Below are 12631 nucleotides of genomic sequence, written 5' to 3' on the forward strand. Positions count from 1 at the left end.
AGGCCAAAGCCACACCGTCAGGTGTCTAACAGTGATGCCACTCTCGGTACCAACTTTACTGTTGCAGTCAGGTTCACATCGCTGGCAGAAATCACCCAACCAAGAGCAGCTTGTGGGGAAAAAGGCTTATTTTGGCTTACAGACATAAAGGGAAGCTCCATAATGGCAGGAGAAAATAATGGCATGAGGAGAGGGTGGACATCACTTCTTGCCAATATCAGGTGGACAACAACAGGAGAGTGTGCCAAACACTAGCAAAAGGAAGCTGGCTATAATACCCATAAGCCTGTCCCCAATAATACATTGCCTCCAGGAGGCTTTAATTCCCAAATTTTCATTAGCTGGGGACCCAACATTCAGAACACCTAAGCTTATGGGGGACACCTGAGTCAAACCACCATATAGGTAAACCTTTGGGAAATAACACTATGTATCAGTCAAACACAGGTTACATTGACCAAATGTGATTTAAATCATACATATTTCAAAATTCCACCAGCACTACTTCAAAATTAATTAGAAAGCTGACTCAAAGTACTGCACTGAAGTGAGCTATGTTTCCCATTAGCATTTTGACATGGTACAAAATGAATCACTTCCGTCATCACCTCAGGAGCAAGGGTGATATTGTACCTGTGATGCAGTTCTAGAGATTTGTAAAATGTTTGGCTTGATTTACCAAATGAAGTAAGCCCTTCATGTAGATGGTCTAAGAAACCTGTCTTCTCAGCTGGAGAGATGGCTCAGTGGTTAAAGATTTTATTGCTTCATTGCTTGCAATGAAGACTGCTGGGCCTGGCTTGATTCCATAGCACCCATGTAAAGCCTGACAACACATGCATCTGGAGTTCATTTGCAGTGACAAGAGGCTCTAGCATGCCCATACTCACTTTCTCTCTCAAATGAAAAACTTAAAACAAATTTATTTCTTTTTTGAAAAAACTTCTGGGCTGGAGAGATTGCTTAGTGGTTAGGGCACTTGACTGTGAAGCCTAAGGACCCAGGTTTCATTCCCTAATACCTGTGTAAGCCAGATGCACAAGGTGGCACATGCATCTGGAATTCTTTTGCAGTGGCTAGAGATCCTGACATGCCTATTCTGTATCTACCCACCCCCCTATGAAATAAATAATAAATTAAAGATTTTTTTACATTTAATTTATTAGTTTTCTTTTCAGCAAATACAGGCAGTTTGGTACCATTGTTTAGGCTCATCCATGATCTACCCCCTCCCAATGGACCCTCCTTGTTGATGTAAATGGGTTGTGCATTGTGGAGTTAGCCCACAGTTATTGGTACGATAAATGTCTCTGCATATCATGACCCAACATGTGACTCTGACATTCTTTCTGCCCCCTCTTCCGCAAAATTTCCCTGAGCCATAAGAAACCTCTTCTGCTCAATGTGTCCTACAACTTCCTCTCTTCAGCTCATACTATTCTGTCCTTCATGGTTTCCAAGTACAAAGGTTAATTTTGGCAAAGAGCAGAGGAAAAGAAGTAATGTTGATAAAAATGTAGTTATAACTATAACCACAAATATGACCTGAAATTGATTCAGAAGGGCACATTAGCAAATTTTATCCATTGTGAAAGACTCAATTAATATGCTTATAATGCTATCTATTTTGGGACACATCTACTTGGTTTTTCAAAGAAATGATTGGATGGATGAATTAATCATGGTGGCTCGTTCCAGGCTTGCTCTGGATGAGTTGTGTGCTAAATAAAGGCTCAGAGGGCAGTGTACAGTCTGTTTCTACTGAATGCCTATCAGAAGGATCCATGCTGACCCTGATGCAGTGTATAGCTACAGTGTTCCTTGGGCCCCAATTCCAAATGCCAACACCTCTCCCAGTGGACTTGGAAGAACAAAAACAATTTGCTTCTTTTTCCCACAATAATTCTCTTGCTTATGCTTTAAGTGCTATAAAGTCAAGCTCTGGTTTCAGGAAGCAAGCACAGTGTAAGTGCATTTGACAAGTGACTGGCTTTGGAGACAGCACAGCAGAACACAGTGTAGCAGAAAGAACACATACTTCAGAACTGGACAGGCCAAGGTCTACTTCTGCTTGTTACTTCCAGCTGTGTAATCTTGGAGCACCATCTTGACCTCATCCTTGGTAGGAAAGTAATGATCTCTGCTTTAGCTTCCCAAGGACCCAGGATCACTCTGCCTAGTCTTTAATTTTTTAATTACAAAATAAGAATCTTGGGCTGGAGAGATGGCTTAGCGGTTAAGCGCTTGCCTGTGAAGCCTAAGGACCCCGGTTCGAGGCTCGGTTCCCCAGGTCCCACATTAGCCAGATGCACAAGGGGGTGCACGCGTCTGGAGTTCGTTTGCAGAGGCTGGAAGCCCTGGCGCGCCCATTCTCTCTCTCTCCCTCTATCTGTCTTTCTCTCTGTGTCTGTTGCTCTCAAGTAAATAAATAAATAAAGAATTGAAAAAAAATATTTAAAAAAAAAGAATCTTTAAATTTTTATATTCTAATGCTTTTGCTTTTATATTTGAAAAAACAAAATACACCAGGTATGGTGGCACACACCTTTAATCCCAGCACTTGAGAGGCAGAGGTAGGAGGATTACTGTGAATTCAAGGCCAGCCTGAGACTATATAGTGAATTCCTGGTCAGTCTGGGCTAGAGTGAAACCCGACCTGGACAAACCAAACCAAAGAAACAAAAATACTAAACAGAGGCGAAGTTTCTGACCTCATATTGCACTGTTATTTTGAAATAGAAAAACCTACCTAGCTCTTATGTTAGCTCTATCATGATCACACGAACAAGCCCTCTTTCCACTTTGTCTTAGAGTCCACAAGGCATACTGTTGTGCTTTTTTGACTCTCAGCATTCTTCGTAATGAGCAACTTGGAGTCAGAGAAATACCCAGCTCACAACCTCCCAGGGTTCTGAGCAAATATCTTGGCTCATTAGATGCTACTGCTAGGCTCTACCAGAGAACATTACCCTAGAGAAAAGAGTTATCTTTGTTTGGCCTAAGAATGTCAAGATTATATAAAGCCTCTTTTTCTTAAACTAGGTATATGCCTGTCAAGTGCGAGCTACAGGAAAAATGTATGCCTGCAAAATGCTAGAAAAAAAAAGAATCAAAATGAGGAAAGGTGAAGCTATGGCTCTGAATGAAAAAAGAATCTTAGAAAAAGTGAACAGTAGATTTGTAGTAAGTATCTTCTCATAGTTTTTATGTTAAATACTTTTCATGTTGGAGTGACAAAATACTGCCCAAAGCAACTTAAGGTCATAAGTCTTTATGTTAGTTCACAGTTTGAGAAGGGATGCAGTCCGTCATGGTGGGGAAGGCCTGGTGGCAGGAGTGTGAAGCACTGATCACATTGCAATAGTCAGGAAGCAGAGCATGATGAATGCTGGGGTTCATCTTTCATTTTTTCTGTTTTGTTTTTCGAGGTAGTGTCTTACTCTAGCTCAGGCTGACCTGGAATTCACTCTGTAGTATCAGGGTGGCCTTGAACACATGGCAATCCTACCTCTGCCTCCTGAGTTCTGGGATTAATGGTGTGCACCACCACACCAGGATTTTTTTTCCTTTTTTAAAAAGTTAGTTTGAGATTCCAGCCCCATGCCACTCACATTAAGGGTGGGTCTTCACTCTTCACTTAAATCCTTTTAGAAACACCCTTGTAATAGACAGTCTTACATCACTTGGATGAACCTCCAAACCAGGCACAGGTTTTGGGAGAAATGGCATTTATTTGAAGCTTATAGATCCAGGGAAATTTCCATAATGGCAGAAGAAGCTAGGCTCATACTGAGAAGAAAAACATCACAAGCCACCACAAGCAAGTATACTTCAGGAATTCCAGGCAAAACTCAATCCATTTGCATATCTTTAGACTGAATTCCAAATCCACTTCCATACCTTAGGGCTGGATCCTAGGACCCTACCCTTAGTGACACCTCCAGCCAGGTGGCTGGAAATCCAAATTACAAGCTTTTAAATAAATTCCTTAATCAATTGGGGGACATCATCCATTTAAACTACTGGAACCCTCATAGACATACCCAGAGGTGTGTTCCCATGGTAATTCTATTTTAAAAATTATGTGTGTGTGTTTAATAGGGTGTCTATTTTTATTTTTATTTTTGTTTTTGTTTTCGAGGTAGGGTTTCACTCTAGCACAAGCTGTCTTGCCACTGCAAAAAAAACCAACCAAAAGCCACATTTTACATCTAGCTTTACATGAGTGGCTGGGGAATTGAACCTTGGGCCAGAAGGCTTTGCAAGCAGACACCTGAACTGATGAGCCCTCTCGCAGTCCCCCCCCCATGATAATTCTAAATCCAGTCAATTTGCCAAACCTAATCATCACAGTATTCTCTTATATAGTGCTTATTTCTTCAGTGAGTTTTTGCTGGGGTTTTGGTGTCTCCTGTTGGGAGGAATTTTATTTTTATTTATTTATTTATTTTTCTCAATTTTTATTAACATTTTCCATGATTATAACAAATATCTCATGGCAATACCCTTCCTCCCCCACCCACTTTTCCCTTTGAAATTCCATTCTCCATCATATCCCCTCCCCATCTCAGTCAGTCTCTCTTTTATTTTGATGTCATGATCTTTTCCTCCTCTTCTGATGGTCATGTGTAGGTAGTGTCAGGCACTATGAGGCATGGATATGCAGGCCATTTTGTGTCTAGAGGAGCATGTTGTAAGGAGTTCTACCCTTCCTTTGGCTCTTACATTCTTTCTGCCACCTCTTCCACATTAGACCCTGAGCCTTGGAAGGTGTGATCGAGATGTTAGTACTACAGTCACTTCTTTCCAGCACTATGATACCTTCTGAGTCATCTCAAGGTCACTGCCATCTGAAAAGAGAAGATTCTCTACCCAAAGTGAGAGTAGTGTTAATATAAGGGTATAAATATTAAGAGAAGTGCTTACTGGGAAGTTTGATAAGCATAGTATATGCACTTATCTAGACATCAGCAGATGTTACACCCCTAGGGCTCATGGCTACCCCTGTTTTAAGTTTTCAGTATCAGGGATGTATCTCCCCCCCCCCCCCCATTGAGCAGGCCTCCAGTGCAATTGGAGGGCAGTTGGTTTCCACCATGACAGACCTGCCACTATTGCACCCGTTGGCTCATTTGGCCTGGCTGCCCAATTATAAGGCTTGCAGTGACTGCTGCTGAGTATCTTCACTGGTGGTATCTCTCCCATTGAACTGCATGTAGAATGGCTTCTTCCAGCTTTCTGTCAGCTGGTCTACATGGAGGAGGTTATCAGCTCAGTTCCAGCAGGATTTCTCAGTGGCCTTGCAGCCCAAGTATGTGGAGTCTTCAGCAATAGGGTCTTACCATCAATTAATGGTTAGAAACCAAGGGCCTTAGAAATGGCCTATAATGTTTTGGGGGCATCAGGTACCTCCCTGGCCAACAACTCACTGGAGGTATACCATCCCTGGCACTGAAACTTTTCTAACAACAATCTATGGCTCCTGAGTGTTCCATTGTCCAAAGCCGGAGGATTACATATGATTTATTTATCTCCTCTTAGATTTTGATTAGCCCTTCCTCCACCATTTCTTTACTCAATCTCCTGCCCTGACCTCACTTTGGGCCTTTTCATCCCCTGTTAATCTATTCTCTACTTACATATATACAATACCATCATATTAAGTGCCCTCCTCCCTTCCTTTCTCTTCCCTTTATATCTCTTTTTTAGCTTACTGGCCTCTGCTACTGAGTTTTTTCCTTCTCACACAGAAGCCCAATCATCTGTAGCTAGGATCCACATATGAGAGAGAACATGTGGCATTTGGCTTTCTGGGCCTCGGTTACCTCACTTAGTATAATCCTTTCCAGATCCATCCATTTTCCTGTAACTTTAGTAACTTCATTTTTCTTTACTGCTGAATAGAACTCCATTGTATAAATGTGCCATATCTTCATTATCCACTCATCAGTTGAGGGACATCTAGGGTGGTTCCATCTCCCAGCTATTATAAATTGAGCAGCAATAAACATGGTTGAGCATGTACTTCTAAGGAAATGGGATGAGTCCTTAAGATATATGCCTAGGAGTGCTATAGCTGGGTCATATGGTAGATCAATCTTTAGCTGTCTTAGGAAAGGAATTTTATTTTTAATGACAGTCCTAGTATTTAGGTTTTGTAAGTATACACAGATCCTAATGTTGACTTATGATTTGTTACCAATCTGTTGCTGCTAACCTCCCATTCTTCCAGGCCCTCTTCTTACCTTAGTGTTTCCTGGTAAATACTCTTTCGTCTCTTTGTGATAGCTAAGCTTGTCTGATCTGTTGGGAACAGTGACTTTGATGTGCTTGAATGCTCTTTCTCTAGTCATCTTCTTATTTACTTCCTTTCTTTCTTTCTGAGAGGATCAAATTTGCTCCAGTTTACAGCTTGGCCCAAGTTTCAGTTTCCTGGAGAGTCAAGCAAGACTTCTCAGAAAAACCACAAACAAAGGGCTGTTAATCAACAGCAACCCTGACATGTGGCTAGGGAAGATAGCCCCCAGGGGCCAGAGTCACTTCCTGCAATACCTCTGGACTATAACCAAGAAAAAGGATTTGCCTGAGATAGTGGTCTCCAGAGCTGAGTCAGTTCCTGCAAAGTCTCTAAAAACGTGTCCAAGAATGGTAAAATCTGGGCCACAGCCAATCAAAGGTGTACAAATGTAACTGATTCTTGCTTAATCAATCATATTAGAAAATGACCTATACTTCCTAAAATTCTGCTACCTGTGCTTAAAAAGGGCCAGTGTGCTCCTCTCAGGGTTGCCATTTTGTATGAATGATTGACCCCACAGGCTGGCTGATTCTGCAGAATAAGCACTCTTTGCTTTTACATATTATTTGAGTCTGGGGTCTTTCTTTAGCAATTCTCAGACCCTAACATTTGGAGGCTTGTCTGCAATTACTAGAAAACCCCCCAGACTTGATAGTGGAGGGTTTCTAGAGGAGCAATTTATTCTCCACCAATTGGTGAGTTGGGGCGCCCCTCTGTACTGTGCGTATTTGTTCTACTCTGTTCCTTGTTTTTTCCAGTAGATCTGGTGTCCAAACACAATCTGGAGGCCCATGAAGGTCAGGCAAATGTGCCAAATTATTACCTCTGGGCCAGGGGCTTCTGAGGATGTTCCAGACCCCCATCAGTTGGAGTCAGAGAGCTCCAGTCTGACTCTGGTTTTGGTAGATACTGATGAGTCACGCCCATCTGGCAGAGCCCATTTACAGGATAGGCCACCATCAACATTGTTTTGGTTTCTTTTTCACTCTCCAGGAGGTTTGTTTCTGTGTCTGTGTGTATGTGTCTTGTTTGTCCCTTTTTACTTTCTTGTGAGACATCATGGGACAGGCGGCAAGTTCTACCCCACTGCACCTAGTCTAGTCATACTTCAAGGATTTCTGATGCCTGGCGGACAATCTGGGTTTAAGAGTAGGCTGGGAAAACTAACCATCTTTTTCAGGAATGAATGGCTGACTTTTAATGTGGGATGGCTGGAGGGAGGCACCTTCCCCCTTCCCACCATTTACCAAGTTAAAGGTATTGTGTATGGGAACCCTGGGCATCCTGACCAGGTCCTATGCATCACTGTTTGGCAATATCTGGTGGAGAGCCCCCCTCCCTTCTTGGCTGTGACTTTTTTTTGCCACCAACTCCAATGATCCTATCGGTTAAGGAGTCGGGGCTGCTGAAAGACCACAAGCCTGCAGTCCTACCCACCTCCATTCCTGAGGAGGACCTCTACCCACCTCTCTACATACCTACCCCTGTGCCGGAATCTGTACCACAGATGGATGCTGCTGATCTGGGTCCAGGGGAGGACAGAGGGAATATGATAAGCCCTCCTCATACACAGGTCTGGACTGCAAGACAGGCAGACTCCACCATGATTGCACTTCCTTTACAAGCAACCAGCCCTCCCTGATCAGGAGGGCTGACAGTATATGGCTCACATCCCTTTTGCCACTAGTAACCTATATAACTGGAAAATGCAAAATCCCAAGTTCTCAGAGATACCATCCACCCTGATAGACCGAATAGACTCTAAAATGATTACCCACCAACCCATGTGGATGATTGCCAACAGCTTTTACGGGTGCTCTTCATGACTGAGGAAAGAGAACAGGTGCTAGCTGCGGCCCAAAAGTTGGTTCCAGGGCCAAACGGTCAGGCCATGGTGGTCCAGGCCGACACTGACACAGCTTTTCCCTTGATTTGCCCGAACTGGGCCCTAAAGACCCTGCAGGTAAGGAGAGGCTGAAGGTCTACCACCAGATTCTAATGGGTGGTCTCCGGGAGGCTGCCAGAAGGCCTACAAATTTGTCTAAAGTAGGCCAGGTCATACAAGGTAAGGAGGAAAGCACAGGGGCCTTCCCAGAGTGACTGTTGGAGGCTTACCAGACTTATACACTCCTCAACCATGAAGCAAAGGAAAATCAGCCTGCTGTGAACATGGCTTTTGTCAACAGGTGGTGCCCGAAATCTGCAGAAAGCTCCAATGACTGGATGGATTCATGGGTAAGCAAATGGCAGAGCTCCTAGCCATATCACAAAAGGTCTACAGCAATAGGGTGACTCCAGAAGATAGATAAACAAAAGGACTTGCCAGAGTACTACTGGCAGCTACAGGGAGAGAAAGATCTGATTCCCAAGAATTAAGAGATATAGCCTATGGAAGGGGGAAAGACAAACAAAGCCCTCCACAAAAGGAGGGATGACCTTGTCTCCAAAAAGACCAGTGTGCTTAGTGCAAAGAAATAGGACACTGGAAGAATGACTGCCCCAAAAAGCAGAGGGAGAAAGGACCAAAAGTTTTGGAGATAGAAGTGAGTGACTGAGGGTGTCAGGGGTCACATCCCCTCCAAGAGCCTTGGGTAACCCTAAAGGTGGAGGGGAAATCAGTAGAGTTCCTAGTTGATACAGAGTGCAACACTCCATCCTAAAACAACCGATGGGGCCCCCTGTCTAACAAGAAAGCATGGGTACAGGGAGCCACCAAAACTAACCAATATCCATGGATTACCTGAAGAAAGGTGGACTTGGGAATGGGACAGGCAACCCATTCATTTATGGTCATCCCTGGGTGCCCATATCCGCTCCTGGGATGAGACCTCCTGATTAAAATGGGGGCACAAATCCATTTTAGCCCCAAGGGAGTACAGGTCTTTAATGAAAATACTCCCATACACATTCTGACTATGTCTCTAGAGGAAGAATACAAACTATGCCCTGCCCCCTCCAACTGCCAACAAGGAAGCATACTTGGAAAAATTATGGGAGGAAATTCCAGGAGTATGTACAGAAAGAAATCAGATGGGGCTAGCTAAACATCAGATCCCAATTTTGGTATAACTAAAAGCTGATGCTAGGATGGCCCAAGTTTGCCAGTACTCCATGTCTTAGGAAGCGAAAGTGGGGATAACTCCTCACATAAACTGACTCTGGGAATAAGGGATATTAGTTCCTTGCCAGTCTGCCTGGAACACCCCCTTCTGCTGGTAAGAAAACCCTACTCCAATGACTACCAAAATGTGCAGGACTTAAGAGAAGTTAATAAAAGAGTAGAAAGCATTCACCCCAAGTGCCCAATCCATACACCCTGATGAGCAGCTTGCTACCTGAGTGGGATGTCTATGTGGTGTTGGATTTTAAAGATGCATTCTTCAGCCTTCCTTTGAATGGAGCAACCTGGAGCATGGTTTCAATAGACAGCTGACCTGGACTAGGCTACCACAATGGTTTAAGAACTCACCCACCATGTTTGTCAAGGCACTCTACGAAGACCTGGGTGAGTACTGGCAAGCACACCCACAAATAACTTTCCTATAGTATGTTGATGACCTTCTTATAGCTGCCACACAGGAAGAAACCTGTTGTTTGGTGACTGGCACCTTGCTCAGAGAATTGGACTGGATGGGATATCAAATGTCTGCAAAAAATTCACAGCTCTGCCAAAGTCAGGTAATGTATCTAGGGTACATACTCAAGGCGGACCAATGCCTGCTGTCTCAGGCACAGAAAGAGACAATCCTCAGTTTCCACACTCCCAAAACTATGAGAAGTTTGTGAGTTTTTGGGCTTGGTGGGATTCTGTGGACTCTGGGTGCCAGGATTCATGGAAATTGCTATGAGTCCACAAAGGGGCAGGAGAATGCCTTGGACTGGACTCCAGAAATGGACAAAGCCTTCCACTGGCCCCAGAATTGGCCCTACCAGACATCTACAAGCCTTTTCACCTGTATGTGGATGAAAACAAAGGCATAGCTAAGGGGGTGCTGACTCAAAATCTAGGCCCTTGGAAAAGACCAGTAGCCTATCTGTCCAAAAAGCTGGACCCAGTAGCTCAAGGATGGCCAGCCTGCCTGCGCATCATGGGGCCACCACATTGCTGGTTAAGGATGCAGATAAGATTACTATGGTACAGGAACTGATCATAATTACCCCACATGCCATCGAAGGGATTTTGAAGAATCCCCCAGATTGATGGATCTCTAATAACCAACTGGTGCATTGAGTGTCTGCTTCTGAACCCACTCTGCATCCAATATCACCCTACCTCAGCCCTCAATCTGGCCACTTTACTGCTGAACCCAAACCAGGACATTATACATGACTGCTCAATAGTGTCGAACCAAGTCCAAAACGTGAGGCTGGACCCAATAGATATCCCCTGGCCGAATGCAGAGGTGGACTACTTCACAGATGGGAGCAGTTATATGCAAGACAGAGTCAGGTATGTGGACGCTATGGTAGTAACTCTTGACTCTGTAATATGGGTCTCTGTCCTAACACCCGGGACTTCGGCCCAGAGGGCCGAACTAATTGCCCTGACTCAGGTCCTTAAAATGGCCATAGACAAAATTTCAAGCATCTTCACAGATAGCCGATATGCCTTTGCCACAGCTCATGTCCATGGGCTCATCTATAAGGAAGGGGGGGGGGGCTGCTCATGGTGGAAGGAAAGACCATCAAAAATAAAGATGAGATCCTAGCCCTGTTAGAGGCGATATGGCTGCCCCTCAAGATAGCCATCGTCCATTGCCTGGGCCATCAAAAGGGGGAAGATAAAAGAGCAAAGGGAAACAGACTGTCCTATAAGCCCACAAAAGAGGCTGCACTAGACTCCATGGCCACAGCCTTGGTGTGGTTATGGTTCCACCAGGGCTCTCTCTGACCCTCTATTATAGCTCAAAAGATAGGAAGGACCTAACCAAATGCCAAGCACTCTCTAGAAAAGAAGGATGGCTCCATACAGCTGAGGGATGAATAATTTTCCCTTCAGAATTTGGTAAACAGCTCACTCATCAGAATCATCAAAATACCCATCTGAGTCTTAAAAAACTTAAGGAGCTGCTGAGAAATGCTAACTATAAAATTTTTCACCTAGGACCCTTAGTGAATGAGATCATTTCCCACTGCCTTACCTGTAATGCAGTAAATCCCTTGACTGTAGGACAAAAGGCCCCAGGAAACCGGCTATGCCGACAGAGACCAGGTGCAAACTGGGAAATAGATTATACCGAAGTCAAACCGGGTTTATATGGATACAGTACCTTTTAGTTCTTGTAGACACCTTTTCAGGCTGGGTGGAGGCATTCCTCACCAAGAAAGAGACCACCACCATAGTGGCTAAGAAGCTGCTAGAAGGAATTATCCCCAGGTATGGACTGCCTTCACTGTTGGGATCTGTCTTCATATCTCAGGTAATGCAGCCGCTTTTTAAGATTGTGGGAATATATTGGAAACTTCATTGTGCCTACCATCATCCCCAGAGTTCAGGCCAGACAGAGAGAATGAATCAGACCTTAAAAGGGACCTTCCCTAAATTAACTCAAGAAAATGGTGATGACTGGGTAGCCCTCCTTCCTTATGCCCTGTATAAGACTAGAAACACCCCCTATACCCTAGGCCTAACTCCCTTTGAGATACTATATGGGAGGCCCCTTCTGCCTAACCTTCAACGTAAGATCCTTGCATAATTTGACCATCAGAAGTTCCTGGAACTCCTACAAGTGCTCCATAAAGTCCAAAAACAGATTTGGCTGGATATATGCCAAATCTATAAGTCAGCTCCACCTCCTAGCCCTATTGCTTTGAACCAGGTGATGAAGTCTGGATTAAGAGACACAATCACAAGACTCTCCAGCCATGCTGGAAAGGCCCTCACATGGTAATCTTGACCATGCCCATAGCCGTTGAGGATGAGGAAGTCAGAACCTGGATACTTCACTCCCACATCAAACCTGCAGGATGAGAGACCACTCAACAGTTGCAGTACTGACTGGAGAGGCCTCCTGATGACTTGACTCCAGAAGAATGGAAGAGTCAGCCCCACCCACTGGACCTAACCCTCATGAGCCATATAACCTCATATGGATGGTTACTAACATGGCTACAGGGAGAATTTTTAATTCCACATCCCATTCAGCCACTATTGGAACTCAGTTCCCTGACGTAACATTTGACTTATGCACATTGACTGAAGGGGATTTGGATACCTCTGCTGAACTCCAAAATTGCTACCACCCAAGTGGGTGCAACATGGTGTGACACATCCCCCTCTATGTCTGCCCAGGGGGCAAGAGATCCAAGTCTCAGAAAACCAAATCTGGATGG

General features: G+C 44.3%; 1 protein-coding gene across 1 annotated transcript in view; it reads left to right on the forward strand.

The window, feature by feature from the left end:
- The window catches only part of Grk4 (G protein-coupled receptor kinase 4), a 167837-nt gene that overhangs the window by 94137 nt on the left and 61069 nt on the right, over positions 1-12631 (forward strand). Inside the window, exon 9 of the mRNA XM_045161262.1 lies at positions 3043-3183. Coding sequence (XP_045017197.1) covers positions 3043-3183 — 141 coding nt within the window. The remainder of the gene's footprint in view (positions 1-3042; positions 3184-12631) is intronic.

This window comes from Jaculus jaculus, chromosome 11 (genome assembly GCF_020740685.1).
Source record: "Jaculus jaculus isolate mJacJac1 chromosome 11, mJacJac1.mat.Y.cur, whole genome shotgun sequence".
Taxonomy (NCBI): domain Eukaryota; kingdom Metazoa; phylum Chordata; class Mammalia; order Rodentia; family Dipodidae; genus Jaculus; species Jaculus jaculus.